Below are 21,025 nucleotides of genomic sequence, written 5' to 3'. Positions count from 1 at the left end.
TCCTGAAGAGGTTTACTATCAAGAAGGGGGAAAAAATCACAATCAGTAACCTGCTGATTGGATGCCAGTTTCATGGTAGAGTTGGAGACAGACATTTTGCCTGCATTCATCTCACCCCAATCTGGGTTTAAGCATCCTTTTTGCTGTTCTACAGATGAGGATTGAGATTTAATGAGTTTAAGTAAATTGCCAAGGGGCTTCCCAGGTGGCTCTAGTGGTAAAGAACCCACCTCCCAATGCAGGATACTAAGAGACGTGGGTTCAATCCCTGGTTTGGGAAGATCCCCTGGAGTGGAAAATGGCAACCCATTCCGGTATTCTTGCCTGGGGAAACCTATGGACAGAGGAGCCTGGTGGGCTATGGTCCATAGGGTTGCAAAGAGTTGGACATGACTGAAGCGACTTTGCACATACACACACAGCTATTAGATAGTAGAATCAAGATGAAATTTAGTAATGCTTTTGTCTGCTTGAAAAATTGTTTGAAGGAAGGAGAAGGGTTGGGAGATGCTCAGAAGGATGGGCAGGTGGTAGTTATGGACTGAAATTTTCATTTGCATTGTCATTTTACATTTAAGAATTACATTACATTCATTTAAGAATAAGGGAACACTGGTTTCTTTATCAAAGTATCCATCTTCACTTGTCCCGAGTCTTAGTGTCAGAAGCACTCAGGAGACTGAGATGACCTTCGCAGTTGGCAGTATGCATTCCCATCATTGCCTGTGGCCCAAATAGAGAGTTATGAATGCAAATAAACAAGTCAGTAGTAGATTCTGGAAGGACTGGGATTTTTGGATTCCATCTTTCTCTGTGGTCCTTTGTTGCAGTTCAGCCAATGAAGGTTGGTGATAACATACTTTGACTCCTCTTGTCCTGTGGGAATGGCAGTTGTCACTTTATTGTGTGCAAGGAAACTCCTTTGGGGGCATTGTACCTGATATAGCGGGGATATGGTTTTTCTCTCAACAGAGTTTACACTCTATTGGTGGAAATAGTAACCATACAATAAAGTGATAATGGCAGTTAGTGAACTTGCAACACACACACACACACACAGAGACACACGTTGATGTATAAAGCATGATTACACCATTTTCATTTTACATGATTGTGTTAGTTATATAATTTACAGAGGGATCATCAAATAATTTGGGTGTTGCTGCCCTGGGTCGGAAAGATCCCCTGAAAAAGGGCATGCCAACTCACTCCAGTATTCTTGCCTGGAGAATCCCATGGACAGAGGAGTCTGATCCGCTACATTCCACAGGGTTGTGAAGAGTTGAACACCACTGAAGCGACTTAGGATGCCAACCCGGTTCAGTAGTTTTTTTCCCCCTTACAATCAGTGTTAAAAATCCGCTTTTTCATAAGATTGACGATATAATTTGAAGCAATGCAGTACAGCTTACTCTGAGTGAACAGAGAAAATTCAAGCAACCACATTTAATCCTATCCCTGCCTTTTTTCATGACAGCCTGCAATCAAGGGGCAGCTCTAGTCAGATCTCTGATTGTGAGTGAGGTAAGGGGAGACCACTCAGAGCCAGCTTGCCTGAAGAAGGCTGCTCAGAGATTTGTCTAAGGGGGATCCTATGGCCTGACATCAGAAAGCACTGTACCAGTTGCTGCTGTGGTTGAGAGAAGAGAAATTCTATGTGGGGTATGGGGTCAGGCAGAGCTTGACCTGGGCTATAGCGGATGATTGAGTCGGGAGGAAAGGCACAATTAGTGTCTGGGAGATTATTACGGGGTTTTTAGAGACAGACTTCTCTGAGAACTGGGATGTACTTACAAGGGAACAAAGAGATTGGGGTCATAGGGAGAGGAATTTGGGAGTAAATTTTCAGAAAATGTTGAGAAATCAGCAGAGTGTAGACTTGGGTTTACCAGTAGAAACTCTGAAATGCTGCCTGGATGAGGATCCTGTTTTTCTGTGTATGTGATCTCATAAATTTGTAAATCTCTCTGTGCTTTAGTAAGATCAGATGCCTCGTTTATTTCTGTGTCCACTGTATCAAGCAGCCTTATTTTAATGTCTACATGTAGATGTGACCATGGCAGGTAAGAAATTTGGGGGAGCTGGTTTAATCTTTTTCAGGGACTTTTTCCGACATGATGTTGCAGGCTGTGTCTGCTTTATCTTGTTGGATCTTCTGGCAGCATGACTTTCCTTTCCACTTAAGTGGATTGGTTATGCAACTTATGTTTTTGACATCAGTAACTGAGTCATCAGGAATTAAGCAGATTTGCCTTCATTGTGGATCCTTGGTTTGACTTCAGGCTTACTACTAGGAAACTGTTGCAAAACTCGTTGATCCCAAATTAGGCTGAGCAACAGAATTTCATGGCAATATGAAAATGTAGATTCCTGGGTATTAATTAGAAAGATTTTAATTAATAAAATGATTCATCAGGTCGGGATCCACTAAAATGATCCCTGTATTTCCAGAACTTTGTAATTTTTTAAATGTTTATTAAACACTCAGATTTCCAACCTACTCCTGAGCCACAGAATTGAATCTCCTGGTAGAGGGACCTAGGGAGCTTCATTTGTAACAGTTATGTCACTTCGGCAGTTTCCAGCCTTGTGTTATTCAGCCTAAGACCCTCCTAGTTCCCTTTTCATTTCTGGCCACCATTTACTATCATGTAACCAGCAACCCCTTTTGGAATTTAATCCACCTAAAAGCTTACATTAGTGGCCCGACACCATAGCCCTGAATTGTCAGAGAGATGTGCTTGGCAACACGATGCTGCCCTTCTGGCTCTGTGAGTAGACAGGGATGAGCAATTGAGAAACACTCGGCCATCACCCAAGGGCTCTGAGGGCCCCTAGAGGTCAGAACTTCATGATGGAGGATTAAGTCTCACCCAAGAAGTTCTCTCAATTTTGACTGTGTACTCTCTTTAACTTACACTCAAGGACTTTGCATCATCAGGAGGATTCAATGAAGTGGAGGGATGTGCATACAACTTGAAAATGTATGAGATGCTAGGATTCTAATCCAGGCCAAGATTTTGCTGTGTGTATTTTGTCTTGAATCCTTTTCCTACAGCTGCTCCAGAGAGAGTACGATACATTTCTTAAAATTCCATGCAGACTTAGCGAACTTTCAGTAGCATAGGAAGGAAAAAGATCTCAGTGTCTGGCTAGTCGTGATGCATATTCTCAACTCTCCGCCTTAATAGACACAGTGTACGCTACAGAGAGCAAAGTGTAATTTTAAGAACCTTGTAATTCTTTACAAATTAACACAGCAGATGGTGTTTATGGGAGCCACACAGTGAGGAATATTTGGGACCATGTGAGACATGTGTGGCAGGGTTTCGGCCTGCTTTCTACTTAGTTTAATTTTTAACTGTTGTGTTACCAAAAAAAAAAAAAAAAAGTACTATTTGCCTCATAAAGTTTTCATCAGTTCCAAGGGTGAGCAAAGGCCCCCTGAGATGGTTCCCTTATGGGTCAAATTCCAAGCTTTTCAGGGAGAAGGGCCTTTGAGAGATCCCTGACTCACCTAAGCCTGAGGAGTGCCCTGTGCTTGGACCTTGGTCATGTAGCAGAGGCCTTGGGACTTTGGTGCTGGGGGTGGGAGCAGCCTGGCTTTCTAGTCTGGATTGGAGGTGGGTTTGAAAAGTTGAGATAGAGCCCAAGGCTTGAAATGAAAATGGTTAGCAATGAGGCTAGCACCTCTAGACTGGAGCTTGCTAATTTATAAGTAGTTAAAAGATTTCTTTAGTTATTTTAATTAAAAATGAAATGTTATTCTTAGTTCCCCTGTAGTGATAAGAAGTAAAGTGACCAGGACCTGTGTGGTTACTTTCCAGACAGTGCTGGTCTTTTTGAGGCAATTGTGACAAGGAGAAGAAAGTGTCATGATATAGATTGGGGGTGGGGTTGCTGAAAGGATGGGGAACAGTGGTTCTCACAGGTTTTGCAAGGACCAAGACAGGTCAGATTTGATATGGGCAGGAAAAGAAAAAGTGTTGGTTCTAAAGAGTGCCAGGTAGTCTCTTTGGGGGTCCCCTGGGCATGCAGGAAATGCCAGGCACTCCCAATCTATGGATTTTCTTTTCCCAGTGTCACCAGAGAAACTTCTTCATTTTGTTCTACTGTAAGGTTGGCAAACAGAATGGTCCCAGATGCTCTCTGGGCTGGCCTGTTTGTCCCAGTCAGGACCTTGCTCAGCCCTTGGAAGTGCCATTTTACCAAACCCATTCCTTTTTTGATATCTAGTGTCCTTAAGCTTGGGGCTTCACCAGTGACTAAGCAATTAAGAATCTGCCTGCAATGCAGGAGCCACAAGAGACACAAGTTTGATCCCTGGGTGGGGAAGATGCCCTGGATGAGGCATGGCAACCCACTACAGTATTCTTGCCTGGAGAATACCGTGGACCAAGGAGCCTGGTAGGCTACAGTACACAGGATTGCAAAGGGTTGGATATGACTGAAGTGACTCAACATGCATGCGTGTACACATGGACTGAATTGATTGCCTCCGAAATTCTTATGTTGAAGCCTCCCAGGGTGATGGTATTTGGAAATAAGGCGTCTTGCCGGTAATCAGGTTTAGATGAGTTATTAGAGTGGGGCCCTCATGATAGGCTTAGTGACCTTATAAGAAGAAGGGTGCTGGAGAGATTACTTCACCTCTCTTTCCACCACGTCTGTAAGCCAAGAAGAGATAAACCATCCCTGCAGGACTTTGATCTTGGCTTTCTAGCCTCCAGGATAACAAGAAAATAAATGTCTCTTGTTTAAGACATCCAGTTGGTGGTATTTTCTTATGTCAACCCAAGCTGACTAATATACTATCTTTAAACTCCTGTACTTCTAATTGGGAAGAAGGGACATAGAGTCATGAGAAGTTTCTGAATAGTATAGGATTATAATTATGCATTTTATATATTTGTATTTTAGAGTGTGACATCTGAAATTCAATTAACAATGCAAGAGATTTGTACCGTATGTAATTGTTGCCTGAGTGGAAATAGGCAACCAAATAAATGATGCAGGTGGCTATAGGCACTCAGTGCAGGATGAGTTGCTGTGAGATGGGAGGGCAGGGAGGTGTGTTGAAGGAATTACAGTATGAACCGGCCTCTGATCTATGGACAGATGAAGCACAGGAAGACCAAAGCTTGGGGTCCCTACCCAGATAGACATTCCATAAACCAAAGTAACTGTCTGCCTAAGTGTTTTCTGATTTCTGTGAAATCTCAGCAGTATGCACCCAATTATTGATCTTCTTTTTGAGATGCTGGAAATTGCCAGACTCTGGGAATCTTTTTTGTATTGCTAGCTTTAATAGTAACTGAGTGGTTTGGGGAATATGCACAGAAAAATGAAGCAGAAGCTTAAATTTCATTGAAATTTAAATCATTTATATAGTATGGGTATATACATGTGTGTGTGTGTGTGTATAAAATCAATGGAAATTTCACTTTGCCTTGACGACTTCCATCTCAACTGTGAAGATAAAATGGCTTTTTTTTTTTTTTTTTTTTTTTAGCAGTTTGCTCAGTTCATTGTCTCTCATAGGCTTTGAGGGTGCATGTGGTTAATTTACCATTGCTCTCAACAATCACCCAAGCTTGGGAGCTGGGGAAGGGGGGCTCTGATGGGAACTGTCTTCTAGGGCAGGGTTGCCTGACAGATAGTCACTGGGGAACACACCTGTGTTGATAAAATAAATCAAAGAGCAAGAATGGTAACATTACACAGGTGCCAACCACTTCCTGTGGTTTTGATCAGTAAATCATGAAGTAGATGACATTTATTTTTTGGACCCCACATTTTCTAAATCATTCACCCCTTCCATACCTGCTTTCTAACCCCAGGTGCCTACATGGACACTCTGTCCTTCTATTCACAAATGAGTGTTTCTGGAGCACTTCTTAGGAAGTTTGCTTTTTTTTTTTTAATCACCATCATTTTATTTTTTTTTATTCTTGATTTTATTGATTGCAATATAATTGCTTTCTAATGTTGTATCAGTTTCTGCTGTACATATACCCTAAGAAAACATAATTCAAAGAGATACATGTACTATTTACAATAGTCCAGACATGGAAGCAACCTGTGTCCATCAATAGATGAATGGATGGAAAAGATGTGGAATATTACTCAGCCATAAAAAGGAACAGAATTGGGTCATTTGAAGTGATGTGGATGAACTTAGAGGCTATCGTACAGAGTGAAGTAAGTCATAAAGAGAAAAACAGATATCATATATTAACACACATGTTTGGAATCTTAGGGGTTTTATGCTGAGTACTCCAGATAGCATATTCAAAAGCAGAGACATTACTTTGCCAACTAAGGTCCGTCTAGTCAAGGCTATGGTTTTTCCTGTGGTCATGTACGGATGTGAGAGTTGGACTATGAAGAAGGCTGAGTGCCGAAGAATTGATGCTTTTGAACTGTGGTGTTGGAGAAGACTCTTGCGAGTCCCTTGGACTGCAAGGAGATCCAACCAGTCCATTCTGAAGGAGATCAACCCTGGGATTTCTTTGGAAGGAATGATGCTAAAGCTTAAACTCCAGTACTTTGGCCACCTCATGTGAAGAGTTGACTCATTGGAAAAGACTCTGATGCTGAGAGGGATTGGGGGCAGGAGGAGAAGGGGACGACCAAGGATGAGATGGCTGGATGGCATCACTGACTCAATGGACATGAGTCTGAGTGAACTCCGGGAGTTGGTGATGGACAGGGAGGTCTGGGGTGCTGTGATTCATGGGGTCGCAAGGAGTCGGACACGACTGAGCACCTGAACTGAACTGAACTCCAGGAAAAAATGAGGGCATTCACTATCCATAGAAAACTTGGGTTCCTTTTTGCTGAAACATGAAAACTTGATAGATGCAGGATGGTCTATCATTAACATCTGTATTATTTGCCACAGTACCTAATAGAAGGATATGTTCAGAGAAGAGGAAGATCTTAAAGGACTAGCTCAGTACAGAAACACTCCCTGGGGGAAGATTTTGAGCTGTTCCTTGAAGCATGGGTAGAACCTGATTAGGCAAAAGGACAAAGGGAGAATAACCCCTTTCAGCCAGGCACCAACATGAGGCAGAAGGTGTGTGAGTTGTTGAGAAGGAACCAATTGACTAGAGATACAGGCAGTTACAGGAAGGAAAAGCATTTATGAAGTCTTAAAATATAGACTCAAAAGTTTACTAGAAAGTAGAGATGCAGTAAGCACTAAATGGAAACTGAGAGGTGTACTGGTTCAAGGAAATGAAAGCTTGGTCTCAACAGGTCATATTAAGAATGGTGTGGTGTTGGAGATGTATTGAGTTGGCCAAAAAGTTTGTTCAGATTTTCCCATATGATGTTATAGAAAAAACCAAATGAACTTTTTGGCCAACCCAATACATTAGCGTGGTTGGTCATCATGGGCAGAAGGATTTGAGGAACAGCAAGATTCCTAAGGTCTCTTTGATGGATAAATTCTCAAGTCTACTGACTGACTGGATTTAGGGGAGAAATACAATATTAGAGTTTAGAGCTCTGACAGTGATTAGTGCAGGGAAAAGCTCTCTAGGTGAAATCAAGGTCTGAGATCCCTTGGTTCTCTGAGCTACGTCCACGGGGAACTTGCTGAGGTTTTCCCTTTCTAACATGCCACCTTCAAATCATTTTAGTCTGGTAGTTTAAGGTCTCTGATTTAGTCAGACATTTTTGGTTGTTACGGACAGAGATTCAACATCAACAAACATGGGGAAATTTGTTAACTCATGATACTAGGAAATCCATTGATAGATACTAATAGATTTAGGTACAGCTAGATTCAGGAACCCATGCATTTCATTCACTGATAATAATACAATTTGTTGAGTGCCTATTAGTTGCCAGGCAAAGCTCCAGGCTGCCAAGATTTAATGATGAATAAAGCTAAGACTGTACCTTCATGGAGTTTTATTTTACAAGTTTAGTATATAATGAAAACCATGAACCAACTTGATTTGCCTCCAAAAGCTGACTTCCCTTACCCTTCTCTTCCCTTCTTTTGCCTTCCCTTTTGTTTCCTTTCCCTAGCATCTCATCTCTTTTAAGCCCCAAATTAATTTCTCATATCTTTCCTTCTTCCGCTCTCCCTCTCCTTATTCCCCTTCCCTCTCCCTCCCTTTTCTCCTCTTTCCACTCCCCAGCTATGCTTTTTTTGTGACACCCATTTTCAAAGACACCTTAACCAGCTCAAGGTATATCTGCTGCCAGTTTATCAATCCCAGTGGAGAAAAATATGCCTCCTTCTTCATAATTTTATGAACCACCTTATAGCTGAATCTCACTGGTTTGGACGTTATCATGAGTTTACCCCTGGGCCAGAACTCCTTGGTTGAGAATCGGAAGGAAAAATTAGAGGGTTTACCAAAAGAATCCAAGAGAGATTGTTGGGAAAATGGAGATCTCCAAGTCAGGCCTTCTTTGTGCATTGCCTGATATGTGTACTGACACTGCTGTGCTAGCAGGTATGGTCTAGGGGTTTCACAAGCAAAGCCATCCTGATTTTCTAACCTTATATAGTGATGATCCTTTCCTTGAGTATTGATAACGCCTGGCAGAGCAGCATTAGGTACATTTTTGCCCTAACACATTATCAGAATGTTTTCCCCTATGTTTATCCTCCCACCCCTATTTCAGAGTCCAGGGAAGCTGGAATTTTATGTGGTTAAAGATCTTGATCATGGGTTTGATTTGCAGCTGATGCTAAACTTTTATCCATTCTAAAGAGATATTGCCCATTTCTTTTCTAAGAGAAATGTCCATAGGTAGTGAAAAGGAAACGTTTAGAAAGGTTCACATTCTCAGACTGTGATTTACACATAATATAAAGGTTTTACAGTGTTCAAGGTTCTTTAAATAACGGTGCTATTTGTAATAAGAATATCATTTCTACATGCAGGGTCTGAAAGTAGATAGGCAACCCTCCAAACAGGATAGAGTGACTGCTAGATCAATAGATAATTTTTTCTCCTCCCTTCTGTTGTCTAAATCATAGGTTTAAATGACAGGAAAATGTGTTAGAGATGGAGTGCATGGCACAGTATAGCTTTCTGCCATTCTGATGATTTTGACTTCCATCTCTTCCAAATGACAGCAATCTGAAGAGTGGGCATTTGATTAGCCCATACATTCAATATATGTGAATCACCACTATACAATATTTTGAAGATTTCTCATACATTTAATCAAGTTTGCAGGTACCATTGAGAAAAAAACAAAGCGAGAGATATTGGCCTTCTTACAACCATTTCCAACATATTAATATCGTGCCCTGAAACTAACATGAAACCACAGATCTGATGGAAGAACTGAAATAGTAAATTTATATTCTTGGGGTCTCCATGAGTGACTCCTTATACTAAACTATGTGTTTAAGGCAGAGTGAGGAGCTGGAATGGGGAACTGCCTTTAAACAAATATTCAGTCAATTTCAGAAATTTAAAAATTGCTATTCTTTATTTTTTTGTTTTATAAATCAGGAAGTTGTGAAATATTCAGCGAATTTAAATATTTTGCATATCTCTTCAGTGTTTCAGAGGGAGTGATGAATATTTAATAAAAGAGACAGAACAAAAGAAGAAAAATGAACACCCTCTTTTAATAAATAGAGGGGCTTTTATTTCCCAATAAGACAAAGGACAGTATTATTAAAAATTGAACCAAGATATTGTCTTTTTACTGAAGAATGATTGTGAAAAATCAAAATTTCAATTAATGTCCCCAATCATTTTTGTGTAGTACTGAACTAAAAATAAGAAGTCTTCTTGATAGCATCTGATACTTTGGCAAACTGGACTTAAATTTAGAGCCAGAAGCTAGGCGAATAAAGGACCCCCTATAAAAAGCCAAATCAGGAAATTCATTCTCTTTCCTCTCATCAGTTCAACCTCAGATTTGCCCCAAATGTGTTTTGTAAAATAGAGCCCCAAGACAAAAACAAATAAAGTTTAATAAACACGAACCTCCCTAGCACGATAAATGGCAACTAGGAAAGCTGCCTGAAGCACTGTGAGAGCATGCTCCCGCCTGTCTCTTCTTTTTTTAAAAAACAATGATAGTTAGTAAATGGCTATCTCTATAGCAAACTCATCCTCTGCAGGTAAAGGTAAAGGCAAGTGGGAGCACTTTGAGAAAGGTACACAGGTTCTGTAGGCAACATGTGACGGGGCAGATAAACTCAAACCGAGATTTTTTTTTGATGGCCTTTGAAAAGAAACATGTGAAACTCCATAAAATTACAAAATCTTAGAATTTTAAGAGATGAGAGACAGTTTAGATATGGCATAGAAATGGCCCTGGGCTGGAAGTCCAGAGGTCCTGGTCTGACACTATTGAGGCCATATGATCAGAATCAGAGATTTCATCTTTCTGGGTTTTGCTCTTTTCAGCTTTGAGAGGAATGGAGGAGTGAGGAAGAAGAAGAAATAGATTGAGATAGTCTTGCTGAGTCAGGGCTGTGCCACCTGCTCCAGATACTGTGTCTTTAGATTCACAATAATCCCCGAACCAAGTTATTTACTCACATTTTAAACATGAGAAAACCCCGACTGACAGCCAGCCCCAGCCTTTTCTGCAGTGCAGTGAGAACATCCTCCCAACAGGGAAACATGGTTATGAGTTCTTGACAGGTTTTGGGCTCCCCCATTTTCTGGGGTCTGTCACTCATGTCTGCTCCCTCCGTTGGACAGATAAGTCTGGAGTGTAGAGAAGTTGCCAGATCACCTAGGTAGTTGTTGGCAGAGAGTGCTTATGACTGCTTTTCGTTTCCTTCTTATTCAGCAAAGACAGGCAGTAAATGGATGAAGACCACACACTTAGGTTTAATTACTAGGCAATGGTGTCAAAATGAAGATGGAGCTCTCCCTTCGCTTCAGTTTGTTAAACTATTTTTAGTTTATAGAGCCTGGAGGGTTAGGGAAGGAGAGTTGGGTTGATTCCCTGGAAACTAGAATTTGCTCATTGACCAAACCTTTAGTTATTTAAAAATATATCCACGGACCTACTATGCAAAAGATATTCATCTGGCGTTTCTGTTCCTTATTTCACCTCTTACAGTATCCCAGACTAATTGTTTAAAATGAACTGTCTCAAATATCCCTTCCTTAAATAGAAGTAACTTTTCCTTTAACAATTCTAGTTTTTGGCAAGGTTTTCATATATTATCTGCCTGAGTAGAGAAAGTCAAAGTCCAGGTGATCTAAAAATAGTTTCTGTGTATTTTCCAAAGCAATACTTTCATGTTTCTCCCCCACAGTAGAAACACTTTCCTAATTACCCTGAATACTATTAATGCCTTTTATTGTTTCCAGCACACTGACACCATGGTTGATTGTCCTGCTAACGCAGTCAAGAAGACAGGGCCTATATCGTGCTATCCACTGTGCTTATGAGAGAATTCAGACATAAAAAACAAGCAAATCTGTAGTCCAAGATCACAGAACCTAACAACAAAGGGCTGACACTATGAAGCAAGAGTCCTTTTTGTTTATTTGGCCTGTCTCAGTGATTGGCTTCTTGTCCAATTTAGGTTGATAATTCAAAAATATTTTTACTTGGGTTCATAACAGAGCACAGGAGAGTATGGAGTGATGGGCTACTGTCCCCATTTTCTATGTAAATCTGAGCATTGAGGGATTATTATCCTTGTTCCAACGCTGGTAACATTTAAAGAAATCAGTGCTAACAAAGGGCCAGCGAATGGATGATTTCAGCTGGTGGCCCCAATTCCCTAACTTCCAGTCCTGTCTTTACCATTCCCCAGCTGCTCTAAACCAAGAAAACAAATATGGCACCCAACTCAAGTGCAGTTTTTGAATTGCCTTCATCCAAAGATTTGAAAGCTGGAGATACTAAATTGCAAATATTATACAAAGAGAATCTCAACCACACAAAGGTGGAAATGCTAATATCCCTGGAATCCTCTGAGCTTGCAGATCAAACTATAGTTTGCTATAATCACCCTATAAGGAAGCTTAAAAAATAACATCTTCATGGCTGTCAAACTGATCCCTTCACATGGTAGAAAAAAGGCTGGCCATTCCAGCCACCGTTCTTCTAGTACCTGTCTTGCTATTTCTTGTCCTGGTGCTGCTTTGACCTTGCCACTTTCCTATCTGGGCTTCCCTGGTGGCTCAAATAGTAAAGAATCTGCCTGCAGTGCCCAGACCTGGGTTTGATCCTTGGGTTGGAAAGATCCCCTGGAGAAGGAAATGGCTACCCACTCCAGTATTGTTGCTTGTAGAATCCCATGGATAGAGGAATTTTCCTATTCAGATTTTGCTCCGGACTTAAGGTCAGGCTAAATCCTCCCATCCCTCTGTGATATTACTTGACTTCCCAAATGCAGCATTTTCTTCTTCTGAGCATCTCATTTAGCCCTGTAAGGAGCTAGTCTTTCTGCCTAGTTGTTAGTGTTGTTGGTCTCACGTTGGGATCACTGACTGGATTAGAAGCTCCTTGAGTGTAAGGAAGTAACTCGCTTTTTGTGTGTCCCCCTGACCCCCACCTCCACAGTGACCAACATAGTGCCTTACACCTTAGGAACATGTGCTATACACTTAGTTACACGTTACTGAAGCCAGGTAGAATATGAACTCCCACAAAATGTGTGTCTGTAACCACCCTACTGACAATCTTAAACATCTCTATTACCCCTGGCAATAGAGTTGCTGGATTTAGCACATAAAATTACAGAACACCCAGTTAAATTTGAAACTTAGGTAAATAATGACATTTTTAAAAGTATAAATACATCCTTTAATTTGCTAAGATTTAAAATTTAAAAATGTTATCTGACTTGTACTTACATAGGGCACTTCACTGGCCTCACCCGAATCCTGGTCCTATCAGAGCTTGCCTTTATTTCCAATTCTGATATTTGTTCAATGCTGATTTTTTGGCATTAATTTTGAGTTTCTAAAGTATGCATTAAATTATCATTTCTCTTGATTTCTGAGTTCTTTGATGACTTCTTCCTCTTTATACCTGAGGCAAGTGCCTCACTCCCCTCACTCTGGTCCCAGTATGGTCTAATCCTTATGGTCACCTTTGTGCAACAGTGATAAGGTTATGTCACCAGCAGGATACAGTGAACCCAGGGTCTGACACAGTGTTTACTTAGTGATTATTTTATGTATTCTGTCTTATGCATTACTTTATGTATTATGTATTCTGTCTTGACCTTATTTTTACATTGGAAAGTTCAGTGAGCTGGTCTGCTTCTCTCATTCAGCTCAGTTAAGTTTAGTCACTCAGTCGTGTCTGACTCTTTGTGACTCCATGAACCGCAGCATGCCAGGCCTCCCTGTCCATCACAAACTTCCAGAGTCCACCCAAACCCATGTCCATTGAGTCGGTGATGCCATCCAGCCATCTCATCCTCTGTTGTGCCCTTCTCCTCCTGCTCTCAATCTCTCCCATCATCAGGGTCTTTTCAAATGAGTCAGCTTTTCGCATGAGGTGGCCAAAGTATTGGTGTCTCAGCTTCAACATCAGTCCTTCCAATGAACACTCAGGACTGATCTCCTTTAGGATGGACTGCTTGGATCTCCAGGGGACTCTCAAGAGTCTTCTCCAACACCACAGTTTAAAAGCATCAATTCTTCAGCACTCAGCATTCTTTACAGTCCAACTCTCACATCCATACAGGACCACAGGAAAAAACATAACCTTGACTAGATGGACCTTTGTTGCCAAAGTAATGTCTCTGCTTTTTAATATGATGTCTAGGTTGGTCATAACTTTCCTTCGAAGGAGTATACATCTTTTAATTTCATGGCTGCAATCACCATCTGCAGTGATTTTAGAGCCCAGAAAAATAAAGTCAGCCACTGTTTCCACTGTTTCCCCATCTATTTCCTGTGAAGTGATGGGACCAGATGCCATGATCTTCGTTTTCTGAATGTTGAACTTTAAGCCAGCTTTTTCACTCTCCTCTTTCACTTTCATCAAGAAGCTTTTTAGTTCCTCTTCATTTTCTTCCATAAGGGTGGTGTCATCTGCATATCTGAGGTTGTTGATATTTCTCCCGGCAATCTTGATTCCAGTGTGTGCTTCCTCCAGCCCAGCGTTTCTCATGATGTACTCTGCATATAAGTTAAATAAGCAGGGTGACAATATACAGCCTCGACGTAGTCCTTTTCCTATTTGGAACCAGTCTGTTGTTCCATGTCCAGTACTAACTGTTGCTTCCTGACCTGTATACAGGTTTCTTAAGGAGCAGGTCAGGTGGTCTGGTATTCCCATCTCTTTCATAATTTTCCACAGTTTATTGTGATCCACACAGTCAAAGGCTTTGGCATAGTCAATAAAGCAGAAATGGATGTTTTTCTGGAACTCTCTTCCTTTTTCCATGATCCAGCAGATGTTGTTAATCTGATCTCTTGTTCCTCTGCCTTTTGTAAAACCAGCTTGAACATCTAGAAGTTCACGATTCATGTATTGCTGAAGCGTGGCTTGGAAAATTTTTAGCATCACTTTACTAGCGTGTGAGATGAGTGCAATTGTGCGATAGTTTGAGCATTCTTTGGCATTGCCTTTCTCTGGGATTGGAATGAAAACTGACCTTTTCCAGTCCTGTGGCCACTGCTGAGTTTTCCAAATTTGCTGGCATATTGAGTGCAGCACTTTCACAGCATCATCTTCCATGATTTGAAATAGCTCAACTGGAATTCCATCACCTCACTAGCTTTGTTCATAGTGATGCTTCCTAAGGCCCACTTGACTTCACATTCCAGGATGTCTGGCTCTAGGTCAGTGATTACACCATCGTGATTATCTGGGTCTTGAAGATCTTTTTTGTACAGTTTTTCTGTGTATTTTTGCCACCTCTTCTTAATATCTTCTGCTTCTGTTAGGTCCATACCATTTCTGTCCTTTATTGAGCCCATCTTTGAATGAAATATTCCCTTGGTATCTCTAATTATCTTAAAGAGATCTCTAGTCTTTCCCGTTCTGTTATTTTCCTCTATTTGTTTGCACTGATCACTGAGGAAAGCTTTCTTATCTCTCCTCGCTATTCTTTGGAACTCTGCATTCACATGGGAATACCTTTCCTTTTCTCCTTTGCTTTTTGCTTCCCTTCTTTTCACAGCTATTTGTAAGGCCTCCTCAGACAGCCATTTTGCTTTTTTGCATTTGTTTTTCTTGGGGATGGTCTTGATTCCTGTCTCTGTACAACGTCACAAACCCCATCCATTGTTCATCAGGCACTCTGTCTGTCAGATCTAGTCCCTTAAATCTATTTCTCACTTCCATTGTATAGTCATAAGGGATTTGATTCAGGTCATACCTGATGGTGTAGTGGTTTTCTCCACTTTCTTCACCTCACAATTGTTCAGTTTTCAAAGTAAATTCTTAATTACTCTCATGCATGGAAAAGGCTTAAGAAATCTGTGTTTCCAGAATGATCATGGTCCAGACCTCCATAAAAGTGCCTGTATTTTGAAGGCAGACATCCTATTTCCAAGGAGCAAACCAAAGAGAAAAGAAGCAGTTTTGGCTACCAAGTTAGTGTCTCACCTAACTTCACCAAGCACTGAAGTTATACCCTCTATGTGATAGCTGCGTTCAGTTGATAAAGCAGCACATTGTTCTTCTCCATATACTTTTGTTTCTTTGGAGCTAATTTTATGCTGATATTTCAGAGTTGTAGACGTTAGTCAATTTCTTTTAAGCTCTTTCTGTTTATAAAACTTCAGAGTGTATATCAGAGTGGTCAGTATTTGAGTTCAAGGAGTGGAAAGCGGTGATGGGAATTTGGAGGATTTTTAAATGATTAAAAATGCATACATATGCCCTGGTTTGGGCTTTTTCATGAAAATGCTATAGGATTACACATCAACCAACTATTCATTCAGAGGAAAAAAAATTAATTAAGCAAGTTGTAGACAAGAGTAACTGATTTAATTCTGTTGTTGTTCAGTCACTAAGTAATGTCTGACTTTTTGCAGCCCCATGAACTGCAGCACACTAGGCTCCTTGTCTTTCACTATCTCCTGGAACTTGCTCAAATTCATGTCCAAAATCTAGGTATATTGGAATTGGATGTGTATGTTTCAGTCTTGCACATCCAGGATTTTTCCAATGAAAGAGAACATCTAGAAATCTGTCAGATGTTAATTTCTATGGATCCTTAAAACATATCCTATGAGACACAATTTATAACCTGGGATCTCATCTCATCATATACATAAGTTGCTGCAGAGACCTGCATGTTTTACAGAGACTGAGTATAAACAAGAATTGGCCTACCACTGGGACCATAAATAAATCTGTAAGGTGTTTGACTAATGTTTAGATAATTTAATAGATTTGACAAAGATTTGGGGGACTATTTTCTCTTCAAAGATAATGCCATCCATAAAGTTATACAGAGCTTTTTATCCATGGGAATGTTGTTGCTGCTGTGGTTTTTTTAAAAAGATAATGGAGATTCCATTTTATTTGGTTTGTGTTACTACAGAAATGAAAAATTCAAAAAAACAAGGGAGGGGAAGGAATAGAAGTTAAACTTCCAAACTTCCTGTGAATAATTTATCAAATACCATTGCTATTATCTTTTGCTTTTGCCTCTGCTTGTTACAGTCATAAGGGAAATTTTCCTTCTGGTCTCAAGCTGTGGGTCCCTTCTTATCATGTTTAGCATTGCAGTGCATGGCAAAACAGAGATTAAAACACTATGTTTTCTACTAAAGCACCTCTTTTGATTTTGATACAGAAATTACAAAAAGACTTGTGATACATTAGTATAAAATTCTGATCATTCTTTTTCTAGTTTTGTTTTATTATCTCAATAGTCTTCTATTCAGAAGAAATATATAATGGAAAAAAAAACCACTTGTATTTGAAAGTAATAACAAAAACATCCTTGTATCTACTTAATTGTTGAATGTCTGGAGAAAGGAAGAAAACACAGATCTGCATGGAGTTGAATACAGACGTATGTGTAACCATCTTGAGAATGTATTGATTTTCATCAACTTTCAATCTATTTCAGAGAGATTAACTTCAGAGATCAAGTTATATCAACTGGGTATTTAAAAGAATCCTTTTTTTTTTTTTTAATGATTTGAACTCTACAACTCAAGTGTGTTTCTTAATTTTTTTTTAACCTTTAATGTCACTAACATTGAAATTTTCTAAATCTGAAATTATTTTTTTTTCTTAATAGACTGGAAGAAAAGAAAAAGGAGATCCTCTAAACATTGCAATTGATAAGATGACCAAGAAAACAAGAGATCTAAGGAGACAGGTACTGTTTTCCTTTATAAGTGCCTGGTATTAATACTTAGTGGTGGTTTCTAAGAATGTGCTTTTTCAGACCTAATACTTAGCTTGCTGTTCTTTATAATATCTACATATACACAGAAACTTTTCATCAACAAATCAGTCTGCCTGGCAAACAGATGTAACAGGTGCAATGGTGGTGGTGATGAAAACAACCCCTAAGTCAGAAGCAGCAGACAGTGAGGGGAAACCCTCTCACTGACCAGACACAATCTTCCTAGAAGGAGAGAATTTCTGCCCTTTACATATAGTCTTCAGTTTTTCAGACCTAGGGATATGAAGAACCAGTCTCTAATTTCTGCTAGCTCTTACTAAAACTCCCAAGGCAATCAATGAATAAACAAGAGTGCCAATGGTTAATGTGAAATACAACTCTTAATCTGATGGGCTAATTAAGATCTCTGACCCAGGGTATTTCCTTGGGGACATAAATCTAGGGGAAAATTTGCTTATCAGATGATTGTTTGGGAAGCAGGGAAACCAAGCAAAGAAAGGTAGCTGGATGATTTAAATGATTAAGGGCATCATTAGCCTGAAGGGTCCATGTTGGGGGAGGGGTGAGGAATCTCTAGTCAGGGCCCCTTTTCATTTTGAAAGGGCTACATGAACACAAGTACCCATTTCTAGTACATCTTATTTTCTGTGTTGCTATGGTGAGCTCCAGTGTCTTCTGTAGTGTTCTTTTTCTGGAAGAAATGGTACCATCCATTAAGGAACTCCTTCTTGATTTCTGCCTCAGAGGCCTTATCTCTTGCTGTTAGCTTCTACATATATCCATCTCGTTCATTAAGTGTTGGTCATCTGGGACCAACCTCTGCTCTCAGGCAACACCTGCTTTACTTTCTGCATCTGTGAAAGCTGAACTGTCAGGGCTGCCTCATCTGTCAATAATACTCATCCCTACAGCATGTCAAGTACAGAGATTAGCAAACTGTCTGGGCAAGAATGGCCAAGGAGAAACTTAAAAAATGGTTTGAAGAAAAGGAAGACACTGCTTCAAATCATTATTATGGAGCTTTTCTGGGCTATTTTCAGGTTATCACCAGAAAGTACAGACACACTGATCTGGTGTTCTCTAGAAGGTACCACTACTACTACTAAGTCGAGTCAGTAGTGTTCAACTCTGTGCAACCCCACAGATGGCAGCCAACCAGGCTCCTCTGTCCCTGGGATTCTCCAGGCAAGAATACTGGAGTGGGTTGCCATTTCCTTCTCCAGTGCATGAAAGTGAAAAGTGAAAGTGAAGTCGCTTAGTCGTGTCCGACTTTTTGCAACCCCATGGACTGTAGCCCACCAGGCTCCTCCGTCCATGGGATTTCCCAGGCAAGAGTCCTGGAGTGGGTTGCCATTGCCTTCTCCAGAAGGTACCGCAATTAGTTCTAAAATATGAAGATTCTAGTTTGAGTGCCCAGCTAATAAGCTCTTTGAAAGTGAAAGTATTAGTCTCTCAGTCATGTCTGACTCTTTGTAACCTCAATGGACTGTAGCCCACCAGGCACCTCTGTCCATGGAATTCTCTAGGCAAGAATACTGGAGTGGGTAACCCTTTCCTTCTCTGGGGGATCTTTTCTGACCCAGGGATCGAATCCTGGTCTCTTGCATTGCATGTTGATTCTTTACCATCTGAGCCACTAGAGAAGCCCAATAAACCTTTAGAGGAAAGTGTTTTCTTTTTATTTTATCTTGAAATAAGGGAGAATAAAACATTGTCTTCTTAGGCATTAGTAGGTAATATTAAGAGAGAGTATGACCAGGTCTACTTCTCCTTGCCCTCTTAGACTATCTTTCCATACAAAGTCCCCATCTGATATGAAATGATATTGGTGGTAATAATTGAGATTGAGGATGGTAGACAACATTGGGTCAGGTGTCTGGAGCTCAGGGTTTTACTTCTAGCTCTGCAACTAAATGGACCTTGTGACTGGATCCTTCGTCTCTTGGTCTCCTCTTACCTGTAAAGTAAGAAGCCAAACTAAGTCTGTAAACTCTTTGAATGAGTCCATTTATTTCCCCTGTCAGAAGTCCTAATGCCTGATACTCACAGGTTTTAAAAGCAATGGGAAGGGAACAGGCTTCTCTAGTGTTTACCTTTGGCTGGATTGTCAACCAGGCTTCCCAGGTGGTGTTAGTGATAAAGAACCCACCTGCCAGTGTAGGAGATATAAGAGATGTGGGTTTGATCCCTGGGTTGAGATGATCTCCTGGAGGAGGGCATGGCAACCGACTCTAGGATTCTTGCCTGTATTTTGCCAGTATTCTTGACAAAGGAGTCTGGGGGGCTATAGTCCATAGTGTCACGAAGAGTCAGACACAACTGAAGCAACTTAGTACACAGGGGTACAGGTTGTCGACCAGGCAAAGTTCATGAAATGAGTCTTCTTACCTCCCTGTCTAAGTCTTAATAGGGACCATTCTTTTACATTCTGGGGCCAACACTTAAGTTCTCTTCACTCATGGCCTGTCACAAGAATTTTTTTTTGTCTTACTAGGAAGGAATGGATACAGTAGTTTTTACCTTGATGCTACAATTCTCAGAAAAGTGTTGAATCTTTTTAGCTTTGGACATCAGTGAAATTTGAAGATGGACTTCATGGTACAGGAATTTTAAATGCTTTGGTGACAAGATCTTTGAAGAGCTTCCTTTATGGTGGCATTAGAAGGAATATGTCATGCCCTCAAATCATTCCATGTATAACTTTTTTTTTTTTTCTGCTCACCTTTCCCAGAGATTGAGAGGACTAAGAGTGAGAGAGAGTTGTTTTATGATAATCAGATCCAACAGTTATGGCATAATTTCACACCACATCCCTGAATTTGGCTCAAATAGCCTTCTCTTCCCCAATATGCCTTTCTAGAACTAAGATGGTCTCCATCTGTCAGTTCCATCCCAATCCATATGTTGGAATATTTTAATCTCTTTTCCCTATCTCTTCTGTTTCTCCATGCACACCTGTACTGGTACAAAACCTTTCCTGAGCTGAACAGAAGCTACCTAGCATTTCTGCAGATAGAATATGCAAGGAATCTGATTAGCTTGGCTCAGGTAGATGTTCAGTTTAGATGTGGGTAGCTAGTTAATTGGATTAACAAAATTTGATCTGAATGTCTGATATGTGATGGCCCAGGGCCTCCCTGGTGGCTTAAACAGGAAAAAAGTCTGCCTGCAATGCAGGAGACAAGGATCCAATCCCCGGGACAGGAAGATCCCCTGGAGAAGGGAATGGCAACCCCCTCCGATATTCTTGACTGGAGAATTCCATGGACAGATCCTGGTGGGCTATAGTCCATGGGGTTGCAAAGAGACATGACTGAGCAACTAAACACACACACAGTGAATGCTAGTGGTTCAAATGAAAACTGAAACACTTTCTGTTCCTTTAATTATGGACAGGCCTTTGTTAGAAAAGATTCTAAGTGAAAACCCTCAGCGATCCAACTCTAGTTCCTTGTAAACCTATATTCCTTTATACAATATTTAGAGAAATAAAATCACAGGCTGAAATCAAAGAAAAATATTTCTGATCACTTTCATAAGTTCCCACCCTTTGCACCTCCTCTCTTTTCCACATAGCCCCAAGGTTGGGCAGTGTTCTTGAGAAGGTGACGCTGGGCTTGCAAAGTTCTAGTCACCAAATTAAAAACAAATAAAGTCAATTATGATCATTATCTTGGACTTGCCTCATGAAAGAAAGTGGACTTAAATTTGTAGACATTTGAAAAAAAAGTC

The 21,025-nt window shown here is 40.4% G+C and overlaps 1 protein-coding gene across 2 annotated transcripts in view; it reads left to right on the top strand.

Annotated features, from left to right (window-relative positions):
* LOC120851300 (catenin alpha-2) overlaps positions 1 to 21,025 on the top strand; it is a 1,370,085-nt gene that overhangs the window by 1,046,837 nt on the left and 302,223 nt on the right. For both annotated transcript variants that reach the window (XM_040223986.1, XM_040223987.1), the window contains exon 8: positions 17,183 to 17,263. In XM_040223986.1, coding sequence (XP_040079920.1) covers positions 17,183 to 17,263 — 81 coding nt within the window. The remainder of the gene's footprint in view (positions 1 to 17,182; positions 17,264 to 21,025) is intronic.

This window comes from Oryx dammah, unplaced genomic scaffold, assembly GCF_014754425.2.
Source record: "Oryx dammah isolate SB20612 unplaced genomic scaffold, SCBI_Odam_1.1 HiC_scaffold_25, whole genome shotgun sequence".
Lineage (NCBI taxonomy): Eukaryota > Metazoa > Chordata > Mammalia > Artiodactyla > Bovidae > Oryx > Oryx dammah.
Note: the sequence above shows the minus strand (reverse complement) of the source record. Positions and strands in the feature narration are given on the sequence as shown.